Below are 14321 nucleotides of genomic sequence, written 5' to 3'. Positions count from 1 at the left end.
ATGAGTCATTGAAGAGATGCATTTTTAGACAGTGAAATTCTGCAGTGTTGTGTAAATTTGCAAAAGCGCAGTTTCATTATAGCATTTAAACTCAGATGTTATTGCTCTGAGTTCAACATACCTAAAACACATAGAAAAGGCAGATTGTTTGTAACACTAAGGAATATTCCATTCAGGTTTCGCAATGCATATTGATCTGATTGGAATCATGTATGTCATTTTCATCTGTATGATTACTTGACGGAGACTTGCAGTACGCACCGGATGCAGTAATAGTAGTAATGTGATTCCCTTACGACTTCCGGTCGGCTTTGGTGAGCGCTGATTGGCTGCTCACCTTCTATGGAGTTGGCGCCATTGCAATCCTTCGTGCTACCTTCATAGCGGTCTTCCCTCTAAAAATACTGGTCTTAGCCACTAATAGCGGTTTTAGTGCGACGCAATGGCTGATAAAGACGGTAAGGGTTTGACTTAGGTGACCCTCTATATGTGTGCACCGTCCAGGGTATCACCAGGTTCGAATCCGGTCGGACCGGCGGTTGGCGCGCCGGCCAGCGTCTCCTTTCATTGTTAGAGAGCAGCCAGCCCGCTAGCTGCTAGCTAACGTTAGCTGCTGGACGGCGACTTATTTGGGGGTTTTAGTTTACGAGTACAGGCTAACTCACGTCTCCACATGTATTCAGCTCTTGTTTGGGACCCACACTCCTCACAAAGTGATTTGGATATTGTATTTACGAAGCTAACTCCAGCTACATGTGCTAACATTAGCATCAGCAAAATAAACCCGGATGGTTGATAACGTGGATTTAACTAGAAAAAGAAAAAGACTTGGGTGAACTATAAATGCATCACAGTATCCCCTGTTCAGTCCAGGGAAGTTGGGAGTTTGGTTCTGACTGTTTGTGTGTGTGTGTGTTTTGCTGTGGAATTGTACTTTGCAGCTGCATTTGACGATGCTGTGGAGGAAAGGGTGATCAATGAGGAGTACAAGATCTGGAAGAAGAACACCCCTTTCCTTTATGACCTGGTCATGACTCACGCCCTGGAGTGGCCCAGCCTCACAGCTCAGTGGCTGCCAGATGTCACCAGGTGAGTCCCACCGTGACATGCGCCGAAACATGTCAATGCACGGTTCAAGGTGATGTATTTGTCATGTTCCTATTCACAGGCCGGAGGGTAAGGACTACAGCGTGCACAGGCTGGTTCTGGGGACACACACCTCTGATGAGCAGAACCACCTAGTGATTGCCAGTGTTCAGCTCCCTAATGATGATGCCCAGTTTGATGCTTCACACTATGACAGCGAGAAAGGAGGTGAGAGATAATTTCTGAGATTTTAATGCAAACATTGCTGTTTTCAGTGCTATTAAACTGTCATTAAGTTCTTATATTAGGATGTTGTGGCTCATGGTTCTTAATGAATTATTAAAGTTAAATTTTGCTGAAATCTTTAATGCTTCAGAAAATATAGGTATGTATTTTTGTTTCAATAATATTTTAGATAGTAAAATTCAATTTACCATATCCCATTTAACACACTTAGTAGAACAGAATTGTACATACATGCAAACTTGCAACATCCATTTTATGTATACCTGGTTCCTTAATTCAGAATTTGGAGGCTTTGGGTCTGTAAGTGGGAAAATAGAGATTGAGATCAAGATCAACCATGAGGGAGAAGTGAACAGGGCCCGCTACATGCCTCAGAATCCTTGCATCATTGCCACCAAGACGCCCACCAGTGATGTCCTGGTCTTTGATTACACAAAGCATCCCTCCAAACCCGGTAAGATTACAGTCAAAATACATTGGCTGAAGAGACAAATTGTTTTTCTGCACTTTTCTGTTACATTTATTTTATTGCTATTGAAGACCCTTCAGGAGAGTGCACCCCAGATCTGCGCCTGAGAGGCCACCAAAAAGAAGGCTACGGCCTCTCCTGGAACCCAAACCTCAGTGGTTGTCTCCTCAGTGCTTCCGATGACCATGTAAGCTACCTGTCATTCCTTTCTACTCCATCAGGTTGACTTTTGCTTGCATTAAATATGATAAAGTACAGCTATATGCAATATTTTATGTTAATTTAATTTTAACACTGTGGGGGCAGACACAGCTCTTTTTTTACTGCTTTGCTAGCTGTGCTTTGTGCAATGGCATGTGAAAAACATTTTCGATCACACCCAAATCTTTGTTGAGTACATTTTCTTACCCACCTCTGCTCTCTATTCCAGACTATTTGCTTGTGGGACATCAGCACAGTTCCCAAAGAGGGCAAGATTGTGGATGCTAAGACCATTTTCACAGGCCATACTGCTGTTGTGGAGGATGTCTCCTGGCATTTGCTCCATGAATCACTCTTTGGATCTGTGGCTGATGACCAGAAACTCATGATGTGAGTAGATCTTATTTTGAACCCAATTTTCACTAACTGCTGTGGAGAATTGCTTTTCTGTTTCAGCTCCTTTTAACAATGGTGTCTTTGTCCGTTTTGGTACAGCTGGGACACACGGTCCAATAACACCTCCAAACCCAGCCATGCAGTGGATGCCCACACAGCTGAGGTCAATTGCCTGTCCTTCAATCCCTACAGTGAGTTCATCCTGGCCACTGGTTCTGCCGATAAGGTAGGTCAGCACTCTGTACAGCTGTTCAACAAGTTGCTGCACAATGATTCTTAATGATTTTTTTTATTCTCTGCATAATGTAGTGAATCAGTGGAAGTGAAGTGCTTTTATTTTCAGACTGTGGCTCTTTGGGACCTGAGGAACTTGAAACTAAAGCTGCACTCATTTGAGTCTCACAAAGACGAGATCTTCCAGGTACAAAGTGAACCTCTGATTGCTACAAACTTTATGTTAACTGAATGTACCCAGAGTAGTCATTGGTGTAGGCCCAAATCAGGGTCAAAACATTTCATTCCAAAATAATTCCAAAGTTTGTAAAGTAATGCTGCTGATGCTTGTATATGTGTAGAACAGATCTGTATTTGATCAAAGCTGTTGAAAAATTGTGTCAGTGGTGAGGCCACAAAAAGACAAGGTAAAGTGGGCTTATGAACAAATTTGCAAAGAGAAAATGGTGTATAAAACTCAAAGCTTAAATTTCCCGTGTGACTTTTAATGTTCAAGTTATAACCACAAATACCATCTTTACACTTCAATCTGATTCGTTTTATATATATGAAGTACTTTGTGATTGAAATTAAGCTTTGGCCCCAACAGGTTCAGTGGTCTCCTCATAACGAAACCATCCTGGCCTCCAGTGGAACAGACAGAAGGCTTAACGTCTGGGATCTCAGTAAGATTGGAGAGGAACAGTCTCCAGAGGATGCTGAGGATGGCCCTCCTGAGCTGCTGGTCAGTTTTTTGGTTGTTGTGCGCATGCAAAAATGCCCTTTTTAAAATGTTTACTGCATTATATAAAGTATATAATTGTGGGCTTTGTGTTGTGCCCCAAGGGTTAAAACACAAAGCCAACTTTGAGAAACTGTATTAAAACAAGCTATCGTCAGGTGTTATTTAAGGTAATGTCTTAACTGCACTCACCACCCTCTGCTGTGCCTCTAGCAGGCCCGAGTTTTTTGTTTTTTGTTTTGTTGTTGTTGTTGTTGTTTTTTTTTTTCCCCCTGCTCAAACATAATTGACAGTACAATACCAAGTGGTAATTCTGTTGCTGAGCAAGCTATAAGACAAAGTTAAGGAAATAATGCACACCCATTGAATGTTTGGAAACCAGTACAAGACTAAACTACCTTCCTGAGGATGTTGACATAGAGATATGTGGGCAAGTTCACTTCTTCCTGCAATGGTGGAGCATTTTAGCCAAACTTGGATCACTGGCTCATTTCAGCGCTGTACAAATGGGCTACAATCAGTTACCCATGCTTGCTCTAGCCAGCTGTCACTCAAAAAAACAGCTAGCCAATCAGATGAAAGCGTCAGACTGATACCAAACACCCTGTTCTTAAGTCTCAGGAGTGACAAGAGATAAAACTATCCTGCGTTGTTCTTGCTTTGTAAAATGATGACATCTTCACATGGGTATCAAAACTGAAAAAATTATCAACTGTGTAAAAGTAACAGTTCTGTAGTAATCCTCCCTGCTCTGTTTTTAGTTCATCCATGGAGGACACACAGCAAAGATATCAGATTTCTCTTGGAACCCCAACGAGCCATGGGTCATCTGTTCTGTATCAGAGGACAACATCATGCAAGTCTGGCAGATGGTAAGAGCTTTGTTGCTTGGCAAAGGTGGCAAACCTCGTATAGTAATGTGAAATGATCAACAGTTAATACAGCAAGTAACAAAGAGAGCTTGGAAGTTAAAGTGCATTTATTACAACAATCAGAACAAGCTGTCGCAAATGTGTCTACATTTTTCTCCCAACAGGCTGAAAACATCTACAATGATGAGGACCCAGAGGGTGCTGCAGATTCAGAGGTTCAGGCATGAGTCCAGTCTCCATGTCTCCTCAGTTGACATGCCTGATTAAAATGGATCACATTTCCAATGTCAGGTTCATAAGCAGTAATGTCTTTAAAAAAAAAAAAAAAAACACACATTTTGGGCAGCAGTGATTTTGTAGAAAATTGAAGAATAAAATGCTGCATTGTCATCCTGTTGTGAGGTATTTAAAATACATTCGGTCTCAGATTTTTTAGATCTTTAGTTTTTCAGACTTCCAGTGCTCTACTCTGGCTTGTGTCGAGACCATCACAGATGAGTCCATCATTCAGGTTTACATTCTGATGGTTTCATTTCTTATTTTTCTTGGTTAGATGTGCTGAAAACATTTCTACAGAGATCCACTTTTAATAAAATTGTACATACTGTAGGTTTCTTTTTATTTGCTTGGTATTTGTAGTAGGGATTTTCCAGGTTGTGTTGTCATTTGTATGTGTTTTTTTTTTTTTTTTTTTCCCTGTGCTGCATTTGATCTCTTGTGTACTTAAGTATATTCATAATAAAAATATTTACATTAAATCTGTTTTTGTATTTTGGAGGGGAAATATTCAGCTATATGAAAGAGCAATTTTAAGTATTTGAGTCTGTAGAAGTAAATGAACATCAGTAGTGAATGAAAACATAATGCCATAACTTGGTCTAGTGTATAGCTGAGTGAAGAATATCTACTGGAAATCAAAGATTATGTCTCTTCCTCTGCAGTGCCTTCAGCGGCTTCATCGCACCCTCTGTAAAATAATGCATTTGTTAGTCTTATTTTATCCTCACACTCACAGTTTGTTAAATTTAATTGGATCAGAATAGGCCCACCTCAGAAATGTAAGTTCCATTAAGAGGCCATTTTTGACATCCTCCAAGTCATTCTTAGATTTTCTTTGAATGTCAAACTCCACTTCTAGTTCTCTCAGTGTCTCTTCTAATCTTTCCACAGTCTCCTGTGGTGAAGTGGAGAAACAGATGAATAGGTCTGGTTTTACTGCAAATTCTCTAAACTGTGTTGCCAGCTTCATTCATGTTTCCATACCTTGTGCTGTGTGATGCTCTCTGCCCCCTCCTTCTCCATCAGAGAGATCCTGTGCTCCAGACAGGATCTCTGCAACTCCAGTCTCTTTATGTCCTCTTTCAGGGGCTCCAAGCTGGTCTTCAGGTCCACCGCTTGCTCCCTGCACTTTCTCAAGGCATCTTCCCCAGCCTGCCTCCTCCTCAGCAGGGCCATGAGCCGAGGCTCGTACCAGCCCTCCAACGCCCTCATGCTGCCGCTGAGCCGGCGCTGCAGTTTGACAGACGCCTGCCGACACTGGCTGACGTCGCTCATGGCCCTGGGCCTGCAGCACCTAGTGGCCTGGTCCCTCAGGGACTTCAGCTGGGTTTTTTGGGCCTTCTTGAGGTCAGTCAACTCCTGATTGAGTTTTTGGATGTGGGCCTTGAGCTCCTCCTATGGACAGATGCACATGTAGGTATTTGTTCATTGTGATTTGATTGAAATTTGGGATCTGAGGAAATTAAGCAAGCAAAGTCAGCTAACTCCAAATTTTTTCAATCACCTTGTTCTTTTACCCTGTCAATCAGCCTAAGATACATTCATGTGTATACTTATGCTTGTTTTTATTTAATACACAATATTGCTTTAACCTGCAGTCGCCAATTACCCCCAAAGTGATTTCAGATGCCCTTTCAGCTCCAGCAGAAGCTTCACTCTTCGCCAGGTATCGTGCAGTTCCTACCTGTGTGACAACAGACTGAGCCACCTCATACTCATGTGCATCTAGGTCCACCTGGCTCTGGATACATTCTCTGGCTGTGGTAAACAGTTTCCTCTTCACCTGCTGCACCTCCTCATAAACAGCCATATGGTCCATCTGAGCCAGAGTGAGCAGCCTCTTTGTCTGCGCCACTGTTGCTCTAAGGTGCTTCACAACCCGCAGCATGGGCTCTTGCAGCAAGAGGAGCTCCTGTATCAATTCGTCCCTTTGCTTCTCTTGAAGGGACACACGCTGGATGCAGGGCTCAAAAAGCTTCCCCAGGTTTTCCATGACCTCCTGGTCCATTTGCATTGTTGGGTGTTGGAAACAGTCATCCAGGAGAAAATTTGGCTCTGTGTCAGAGTCAGAATAGCTGCTTTCAGTGATCTCTCCAACAAATCCGAGTTCCAAGGGTGAGTCCTGAGTGGATGCCAAATCCCTTTCATCCTCTATTGATCCTTGATTGGCCATGAGCTCAGAAGTAACCTCAAAGGAAAAGATCATCAATCAAATGACCAAGATCAATAACTGATGAGATTGTGGTTTTAAAATCCCTCCCATCTGCCCATTCATTTCATGTTCATTTGCACAACACAAAAGTTCACTGCAAATGTGATCAGGTCAACAATACTGATAGCTGCCAACCTTCAAGCAAGCTCACCATTAGTCACACCCAGCATGTCTTTAAAAACCCTCAGGTATTTGTTAAAAATATATCACACTGATCTTAGTTAAACAAATAGGACCTAATTGATATTAAGTTATTTTTCTACTCACTTTATCCCGAGACAACAGTCCAGTTAGACAGTGTAGGCAGCCGTAGGTGCAGTTTGCTTTGAGCTTTATAGAAAGCTCTGCTGTGTGTCTGTCTCCAGGAAAACACAGGCACACTTTGTGCTTATTAATAACAGTGGAGGCACAGGGGAAACTCTATCTAAGACTCTCATATCCCCACATGGGAACACAAACTGTGTCAGGGCTGAGGCCTAACTGGTTCACATGCTCCGGATGCATCAGCGAATACATATCTGGACCAGCCTGGGTGCCACAGAGCTATATTTACACATCTTTACTGCCTTTCAATGATCATCTAAGAAAACTTTCTCAACTTTGACTTTTCCCAAATTCCTCCCTGAAAAATACAACAGACTGAGGTGGAAACATTATGAGGCACATGCAGATAGTGGCATCAAGCTCAGGTAAGGTTTGCATGGTTGATATAAAGTGTTTTTATGATATATGTTTTTTAAATAGTGTTTTGCATGAGGCCTGTCACACTGCACAGACAAACACAGTGAGTAGCTGCCACTAAGATATGCAAAGATAACGTGAAAGATAAAAGGATCTTTGAAAGAAGTATGGAAAGTATGAAAACATGCATCACCTACCTCTTCATCATCATCCATTTTGCTAAATCTTTTTGCTTTTCAAAATCCTCATGCTGTCCAAACAAAGCCATGAGGGCGACTGTGTTCTTTCAGCAAGCAGGTACAATGGAATACCTCACAAGCAAAGTACACAGTTTTGAAACCATTGGATTATCTCAGAAATGTTTTTTTTTTTTCACAAAGTTGAAACCTCTTTTTTTTTTAGAAGACATGTACACATATTGTGCATTTGCTATTTTGTGCCTTATGTTTGATTTATAGAATCTGAAAACAATCCTACATACATTTTTTTTTTTTTTTTTTGGTTTATGTTTGGTATGAATTGTCATTCATCCTGTGACTGTGGATGTTAAAATGCACCACCAGATGTCCCCACAGCACTGACATCAGCCTGTCCCTGTGACTCACCTGAGCTCCCAGCCTCCTCTTCCTCCTCCTCCTCCTCCTCCTCCGGGTCCAGGTAGGAGCCGCTCCTCATTTCCCCGCTGCAGTCGGCCGGATCGCGTGCAGACAAACGGCCCTGCCTGTCCGTCAAAACTGACATCCCGACAAACCGAGCCGCTCCTGCGGGACCCGACTCCATCCAGACTCCGGCCGTTTCCTCAACAGCTTTTTCGCGGAAATGCTTCACCTGAAGTTTTCGTTCCGACGCTGAAAGTTCCGAGTTGGACAGGAGGGGAGAGGACTCAAATGGAGAGAGGCTGACTGGGCACATCTGGACCGTTCAAGTTTCACAAGGTAGGTTTAACACTTTAATCTTTGTTGATGTATAAATTTAAACACGTCAGCCAAAAGTCAATTGAAAAACTCTCCTCGACTACAGATTGACATTTTAAATTATGCAAAATGTAGTTTCATCGGGACAAACTTACATTATAACACACCGAGGTCGAGAAATCAACGTTAACGTAGATTTTTAACCCAAACTGTCGGATTAGTCTACTTCCCTTGATTTGATTATATATTTTTCAAGTATAAAATGTAATTTAAAATATAGTCCTGACATGTGCAAAACAGGGCCGTGAAGTGTATTCACATAGAGGTTGGTTGAAATGTTTGGCAGGAGGGTGAGTATGGGCATGCATGAAAAACTAGGTGTGGGACATTTGCCTGGCCTGGCCTTGAGGGATCCCAAGCAGAGGTAATTTAAGACCTGTACTGCTCCTCTCAGCATTGGAGCTTATGACAATGAAGACTATTGTTATGTGCTGTCACTGACCCAGCAGCAAATGACAGCATGGTGCAGTGACACCTGGATTAATCTATGCCAGTCAATAACAGTCCCGTGTGCTTTCCATTATAGAGCTTCAGCTTGTTGATTAACCTGACGCAGCAAAGACCAGCACCTCAGGTCTTTTCAGAGGTCTCCCCTCTCTCTGGTTGTTTGCAGCCTCTTCTGGACGTTGGACTACAGGCTAATCTCTAACTTTTCTGCAAAATCTGAACTAATCAATGCTGGATAGTGTTTTTTTACTACTATTATTATTGGGGTTTTTTTTTCTCATAGTTTCACACTTACCTCTTGCAACCTGTGGAAGGTGAGGCTGAGACAGGAGAGCCATTTGTTTGGAAAGGGTGTGTCACATACTGGTGCTCCTTCCTTAGCCAGCTTACCGTGCCGGGGCTTGCACTCATGGAGATTACAGGTGTGTTGTGAGCACTGCAGATAGAGCAGAGCCTGGTACCTGAGATTCAGAGGAAGATTAGGTTGGACATCAAGGAGGAGACAGGATGATGAACTCAGATGCATAGTAAGAGATGAGGGATTGGGCAAGATGAGGAATTTGATGAAAAGAAAGAATTTGTGGCATTGTGTAGGACTGTTCATGTTGGTTAACTTCGCTCATTCATGACCAAACTGTGATCAAGTGCCAGCTTACGGGAGGAATGAGAAAGTTGTAGGTCATAAGGAACAATTGATTTTGTAATGGATGAAGACACAGGGTTTGTGTGTCATACAGGCCTGCAGCGAGAGAAAACATCCTGGCTGATGAGTGGAACACAATGTTGTTGTTAATCAAATGGATTAGCAGATGAGTAACTCATCAGCGGGCCCTCATCAACATGTGTGAAAAATTGAATCAGTAGCTTTTGGAGGGTTTGGGGGGTGAAAAAGGAAAAGCAGGCCTGAGACTGTAAAAGTTCTGCTCCAAACTGATGGAGGTTTCATTCCCACGTCACAATTTCCTTTGCCTGCCGTCCACGCATACGGCCACAAGGCTTTAGACTGGAAGTGATTCTGAGCAACTAGAGTTTTTGTTTTGACCGGGCCACAGCGGAGACACTGAAATGCTAGAATGTATTTTTAAACTCCAGTGTCCAGCTGTGTTTGCCTTCACTGCGAGCCGGTCACTGCTGCTGCACAACCGCATTGTTTTTTACCCCCGTCTGACCTGTCGGTTCAAGGGTCTTAAGCTCCACGGAGGCCACAGCGCAGACTTAGACCCCTGGCAACCCCTGGAAATAAAGCAAACAAGACACTTGACAGAGGTGTGTGGCTGTGTCGGAACTCCAACTGAAAGCACAGACATCTCCACGTTTGTTTAAACACATATTTGCAAGGATACAAAGAAAAGAAAAAAAAAAGGAAACTAACATTATATGGATTTAAACAGTGAGACTGAGGATACATTTTATAGTTCACATGCTTGAACATAATTAGAAGTTTGTTACAGCTCCAGTAGATAAGCCACTTGCAATATTTGAGCTTAGGCACAGACAGTAATTGATATGTGATGTAATGATAGTTCAACTGAGGATTAATCAGCCACCATTCATCCGCTATTAGACTGAATATTTTGGGGGTTTTTGACTGATAGTCATGTAGAACCATTTTTTTCTGACATGATTATAATGCAAAATAGATTTAATCATATGTTTTTCAGACATTGACATATTTTTTCCTAACGTGCTCTCAATTAAAAGTCTGACCTGTTTCCATTGAGGTGAAATATTTGCAACTCCCCTCTGAGGCATAGGCTGAACAATAATCACAGCCAGTGCACACAACCCCATATTACAGTGTTATCTGTAAATGAATGTCATGCACCAGCCATTATCCTTTTTTATTTTGTGGCTGTTTCCTAGGCCACTGTATCAGGGAAGGGATGACGCGTGGAGGATGAGGCGGAGGTATTTGTCGTGGGTTGGGGGTGAAAGCAGATTTAGAGAGAAGAGTTCCTCGGTCGGTAATTATCAATCTCTTAGGAATGTAGCTGCTGCTCTTACCAGACAAGCTGCTGCATGGCTACAGTGGCCTCGCAGCACGCCAACTTGCATTACCCTGTCCACAGATCTCTGCACACTGCCACCACACAGACACACACACTCAGTGTCTTGAACCTCGGTGAGTTCTGTTACATAGTATTTTCGTTTATTTGTGACATTATTGTCTTCCAGGCATGTTGTGTGTATTTTTATCACTGTCATTACCTACATGGTACTTTTCTGAAACTTCATCCTTTCTGCACCAAACAAAGGGACCACATAATGTCAGTAAGGAATTGTCTTTGGATCCAAGTCCTTCACCGCTGTGTGGGTATGCTGATTTGTTGTTACAAAACCAAACTGTAGGAAACTTGTGGCCCTGGACTCCCACTGCGTCATAACCTCCAAGTCTTGTAATTGTCTGTCAATTTAAAAAAGCAACACCACTTCCTTAAAGATGAAAAAATATTTCACGGATGCCTCAGCACAGCTCTCCAGTGTTCCCTGTTTCAAACACCAAATTGTTGAACGATAGCAATATTTACAGTTCATCTCAACGTACACCATGATCCACCACAGTTTCTTGTTCAGTGAGTGTTTGTTCAGAGTTCTCGCCCAGACAAGGTTGTTTGAAGTTTCCTTTTTTTTGACAATGCTCAGGGAAGATGGCCAACGCCCTGATTGATGCCTACAGGTGCCATGCAGTAACACCAGTTTTTACACTGCTGAACGCTTGCCATTTAGTTACACTCACTTTAAGTGTTGTCATTGTCCAAAACTGGCTGTTACTGTAAAACTCAATCTGGTGATCTCACCAAACATCCCTCCTTTTTCCCCACAGCAGAGATTATTAACCTTGCTAATCAGTTATTTCCTCCAAATGGAGACTATCCACATTCAGCCTGACCTCAGCTCACAGCTCACAGACAGCTCAGTCATAGCATGTGGAAATCCAGCAGACGCACGTATAAATGGACTCCTGCCTAAACTGCGCTGGTATCAATTCAAATACTGGTGGCTGCCACACCCTATGAGGAGGCAGTGGTGTCTGCTCTGTCAGCTTCCCTATATGAGTCACCGCCTGTTCCTGGAGATGCCCCCTACCGCCCCCCCGCATCCCCCAACCTGCCCCATTCACTGCCTGCAGCATTCACATTGTTCATATTTGCAGGTCCTGATAAGGCTGGGATTACGGTTAAGATCAAAATTAGCATTGTGTGAGTTCACATTAGGGTTTGTCATAGATCAAGGGTTGCCAACCCCCCCCCCCCCAAGTAAAGTTTAAAGTTAGATGTTTTTTTGTTGTTTTTTGTTGTTGTTGTTATTGTTGTTGTTTTTTAATCTAATGTTAAAAGGTTATGGTTGCATTTTTGGTCACACAAAATAATTCACCGGGTGTTTGGGAGGCTTCACAGACAGGCAACTTTTAAGTTTCAACACTCAGATCTGTTTAGGGTGTGTTCTGGTTTTTCCTTTTTCCTTTACACACCAGTTGGTCAAAGAAAGGCACAGTACAGCTAATTAAAAGATGGAGATCTGTGGATCATTATCCTGATTTAGGACCTGGCTACAATCCACAGGCTACGCTACTGTGATTTGCTTTCGGCAAGACAGGTGTCAGTGCTTTGCATTGCTTTAAGCCTGCTGACCCACCAGCGTAAATATGGAAGTATGACCCAGATTTTTACTGGAGTTTATGTCTGGAAGCTTCACAACATCTACTGTATGTGCAGTGTCAGAGGTACTTAATCAATATGTGCTGTTCATGGCAGTGTGTAAACTATTATCTGCTCCCGTTGACTTAACGCTGATGTGTACGCACTGCTGCACACTGTCAAGATAATCAATTGCTGCTGCAGGTATTGACACACCGTGTTGAGGTTTGCTGCTTTAAAGCGGCGCCTTCTGTCCAATGTGACGGCCTGACGTCTTTTGTAAAGGATAAGTAAACAGCATGTTGGAACACATGCCTGCTCTGGCAGGACTGGGGCTGGGCTCAAAAACCACTGTGGGTTTAGTGTGTATGTGAAAGAGGCAAAGAGGGAGCACATACAACTTCTTTCTTTGTCACACAACTGCAATTTGATTGGAGATTCTTCGTTTCTGCCTTCAGTGTATGGGTGTGTGTGTGTGTCTGTGTGTCTGTGTACTTTTATGAACTAAGAGACAATGAAGACAAATGAGGCAGCTTTGTAATACGGATGTAAGTGCACTTGCTTTGAAAAGAGCTTGTGAGTTCAGAGTTTATTTACAGGAGGGGATTGTGACGGCAATGTATCACCTAAATAAACCTCAGAGTTTATTATTACTACAGAGTCTTTATAGAAATCATAAAATACAACAGGCTAACATACCCAAAGAGAGCAAAGATTTTAAAGGACACTCTATTGCTTACGTCACCTCATTAAATTTGTTTGCAAAACTGAAAATTGCAGGTTGTTTAGTGTAACCATGACAATGGTGGCGTGAGTCAACTTGTGCCTGGACTTCTCAGACAGCGGTTCGCTGGGTGGTCCACCGCCACATCCCAAAGTTCTTAGCTTCAGTCTGGCCTCACTGCGATGGAAATAATAGGAGGAACTGAACTCTCAGCAGCCTTTGGGCTGGAAGTGGAAGAACCCACTACTCTTTCCCTGAGAGAGACTGTAACCAATACAGATGCAAGGATCTTAGTCATGGCCAAATAACTGTAATTTGGAGCAGGAGAAGCATCAAGGAGAGGGAGGGTGCTTTCCTCCAGCGGAGATGGGAGCTTTGTTTTGTAATTGGCCTTTCACTACCACTCACACCCCAAAAGTATATACGCTCTATACACACCAGGACACTTCAGAAGTGCTGCAGTGAAGTTCAGCTTAGCTACATTGATCCTAAAAATTACCTCAATGTGTTTATTAAAAAAAAACAAAAAAAAAGGAGAAAAGAAAAAACAATAACCTGCCAGGATCAGCTTCAGATTTATCATTAGTTTTACGCCATGGGGATGGGACTGTCAGCACAAATATTTGGGGTGACTAGAAGATACATTTTTATTACTTGCTTTAACTTTTCGTTTTGAGAAGCATATAGGCGCTCCTCAGTATAATACTGTCCATTACTTGATTTTAATGTCAGTAGTAAATATAGTAAATGGAATTTACATATTTTAGACAGAAATTGAACATAATGAGTTTCACAAAGATGGGAGAACATCTGTACAGTAATAAAGGGGCCTAGTGAGATCCTAACGTCATTGAATTTTGACTGTTAAAGGGTTAATTTATGACTACTGTGCAGTATGTAAAACATCTGGGTTTGAATTTTCCACAGAATACATTCAAACTGTGTCCTTTAACTTCTTGTCACGACTCTACTGAGACCATGTTCCATGGTGATTTATCATTTTAAACAAACTGATTGATAGGTTGGCTCCCCCTTTGTATTGACCATGAGAATCAGTTTGGGAAAAAAAAATTCCTGTGAGAGCATGACATAGTACTCTGTGGTTTAGTCTCGTCATATGTGGCCGGGAAGTATTCCACAA

At 42.4% G+C, this 14321-nt stretch overlaps 3 protein-coding genes across 7 annotated transcripts in view; 2 read left to right on the top strand and 1 right to left on the bottom strand.

Annotated features, from left to right (window-relative positions):
* Positions 1 to 319: 319 nt before the first annotated feature.
* LOC115036122 (histone-binding protein RBBP4) lies at positions 320 to 4590 on the top strand. The gene is made up of 11 exons (XM_029494262.1): positions 320 to 458; positions 942 to 1089; positions 1169 to 1314; positions 1613 to 1786; positions 1873 to 1988; positions 2232 to 2392; positions 2498 to 2624; positions 2742 to 2819; positions 3222 to 3356; positions 4115 to 4225; positions 4390 to 4590. The coding sequence occupies exons 1-11, from the start codon at positions 443 to 445 to the stop codon at positions 4450 to 4452; spliced, it is 1275 nt and encodes a 424-aa protein (XP_029350122.1). The 5' UTR covers positions 320 to 442; the 3' UTR covers positions 4453 to 4590.
* A 280-nt stretch (positions 4591 to 4870) lies between these two features.
* Positions 4871 to 8308, bottom strand: LOC115036126 (syncoilin). Of its 2 annotated transcripts, XM_029494266.1 has the most exons (5): positions 6984 to 8308; positions 6189 to 6692; positions 5489 to 5899; positions 5275 to 5399; positions 4871 to 5192 (listed from the first exon to the last, which is right to left on the bottom strand). In XM_029494266.1, the coding sequence occupies exons 2-5, from the start codon at positions 6675 to 6677 to the stop codon at positions 5147 to 5149; spliced, it is 1071 nt and encodes a 356-aa protein (XP_029350126.1). In that variant the 5' UTR covers positions 6678 to 6692; positions 6984 to 8308; the 3' UTR covers positions 4871 to 5146. The 2 variants fall into 2 exon arrangements, with proteins under 2 accessions (XP_029350126.1, XP_029350125.1); XM_029494265.1 differs by having other exon boundaries at positions 6189 to 8308.
* The window catches only part of LOC115036113 (uncharacterized protein KIAA1522-like), a 24828-nt gene continuing 18565 nt past the window's right edge, over positions 8059 to 14321 (top strand). For all 4 annotated transcript variants that reach the window (XR_003840369.1, XM_029494246.1, XM_029494245.1 and 1 more), the window contains exon 1: positions 8059 to 8332. The gene's annotated coding sequence lies outside the window, so the exon portion shown is untranslated. The remainder of the gene's footprint in view (positions 8333 to 14321) is intronic.

The sequence above is a fragment of the Echeneis naucrates genome, chromosome 22 (genome assembly GCF_900963305.1).
Source record: "Echeneis naucrates chromosome 22, fEcheNa1.1, whole genome shotgun sequence".
Classification (NCBI taxonomy): Eukaryota; Metazoa; Chordata; class Actinopteri; order Carangiformes; family Echeneidae; genus Echeneis; species Echeneis naucrates.
Note: the sequence above shows the minus strand (reverse complement) of the source record. Positions and strands in the feature narration are given on the sequence as shown.

Bases quoted from the DNA above. Each gene is read 5' to 3' on its own strand.
- LOC115036126 (XM_029494265.1), bottom strand. From the start codon at position 6,710: ATGATCTTTTCCTTTGAGGTTACTTCTGAGCTCATGGCCAATCAAGGA. The intron at 5,400-5,488 runs GTATGGAAACAT...ACTTCACCACAG, and splicing joins AGAGCATCACACAGCACAAG to GAGACTGTGGAAAGATTAGA. The intron at 5,193-5,274 runs GTGGGCCTATTC...ATTATTTTACAG, and splicing joins ATGGAACTTACATTTCTGAG to AGGGTGCGATGAAGCCGCTG.
- LOC115036122 (XM_029494262.1), top strand. The intron at 2,625-2,741 runs GTAGGTCAGCAC...TTTTATTTTCAG, and splicing joins CCACTGGTTCTGCCGATAAG to ACTGTGGCTCTTTGGGACCT. The intron at 2,820-3,221 runs GTACAAAGTGAA...TGGCCCCAACAG, and splicing joins ACAAAGACGAGATCTTCCAG to GTTCAGTGGTCTCCTCATAA.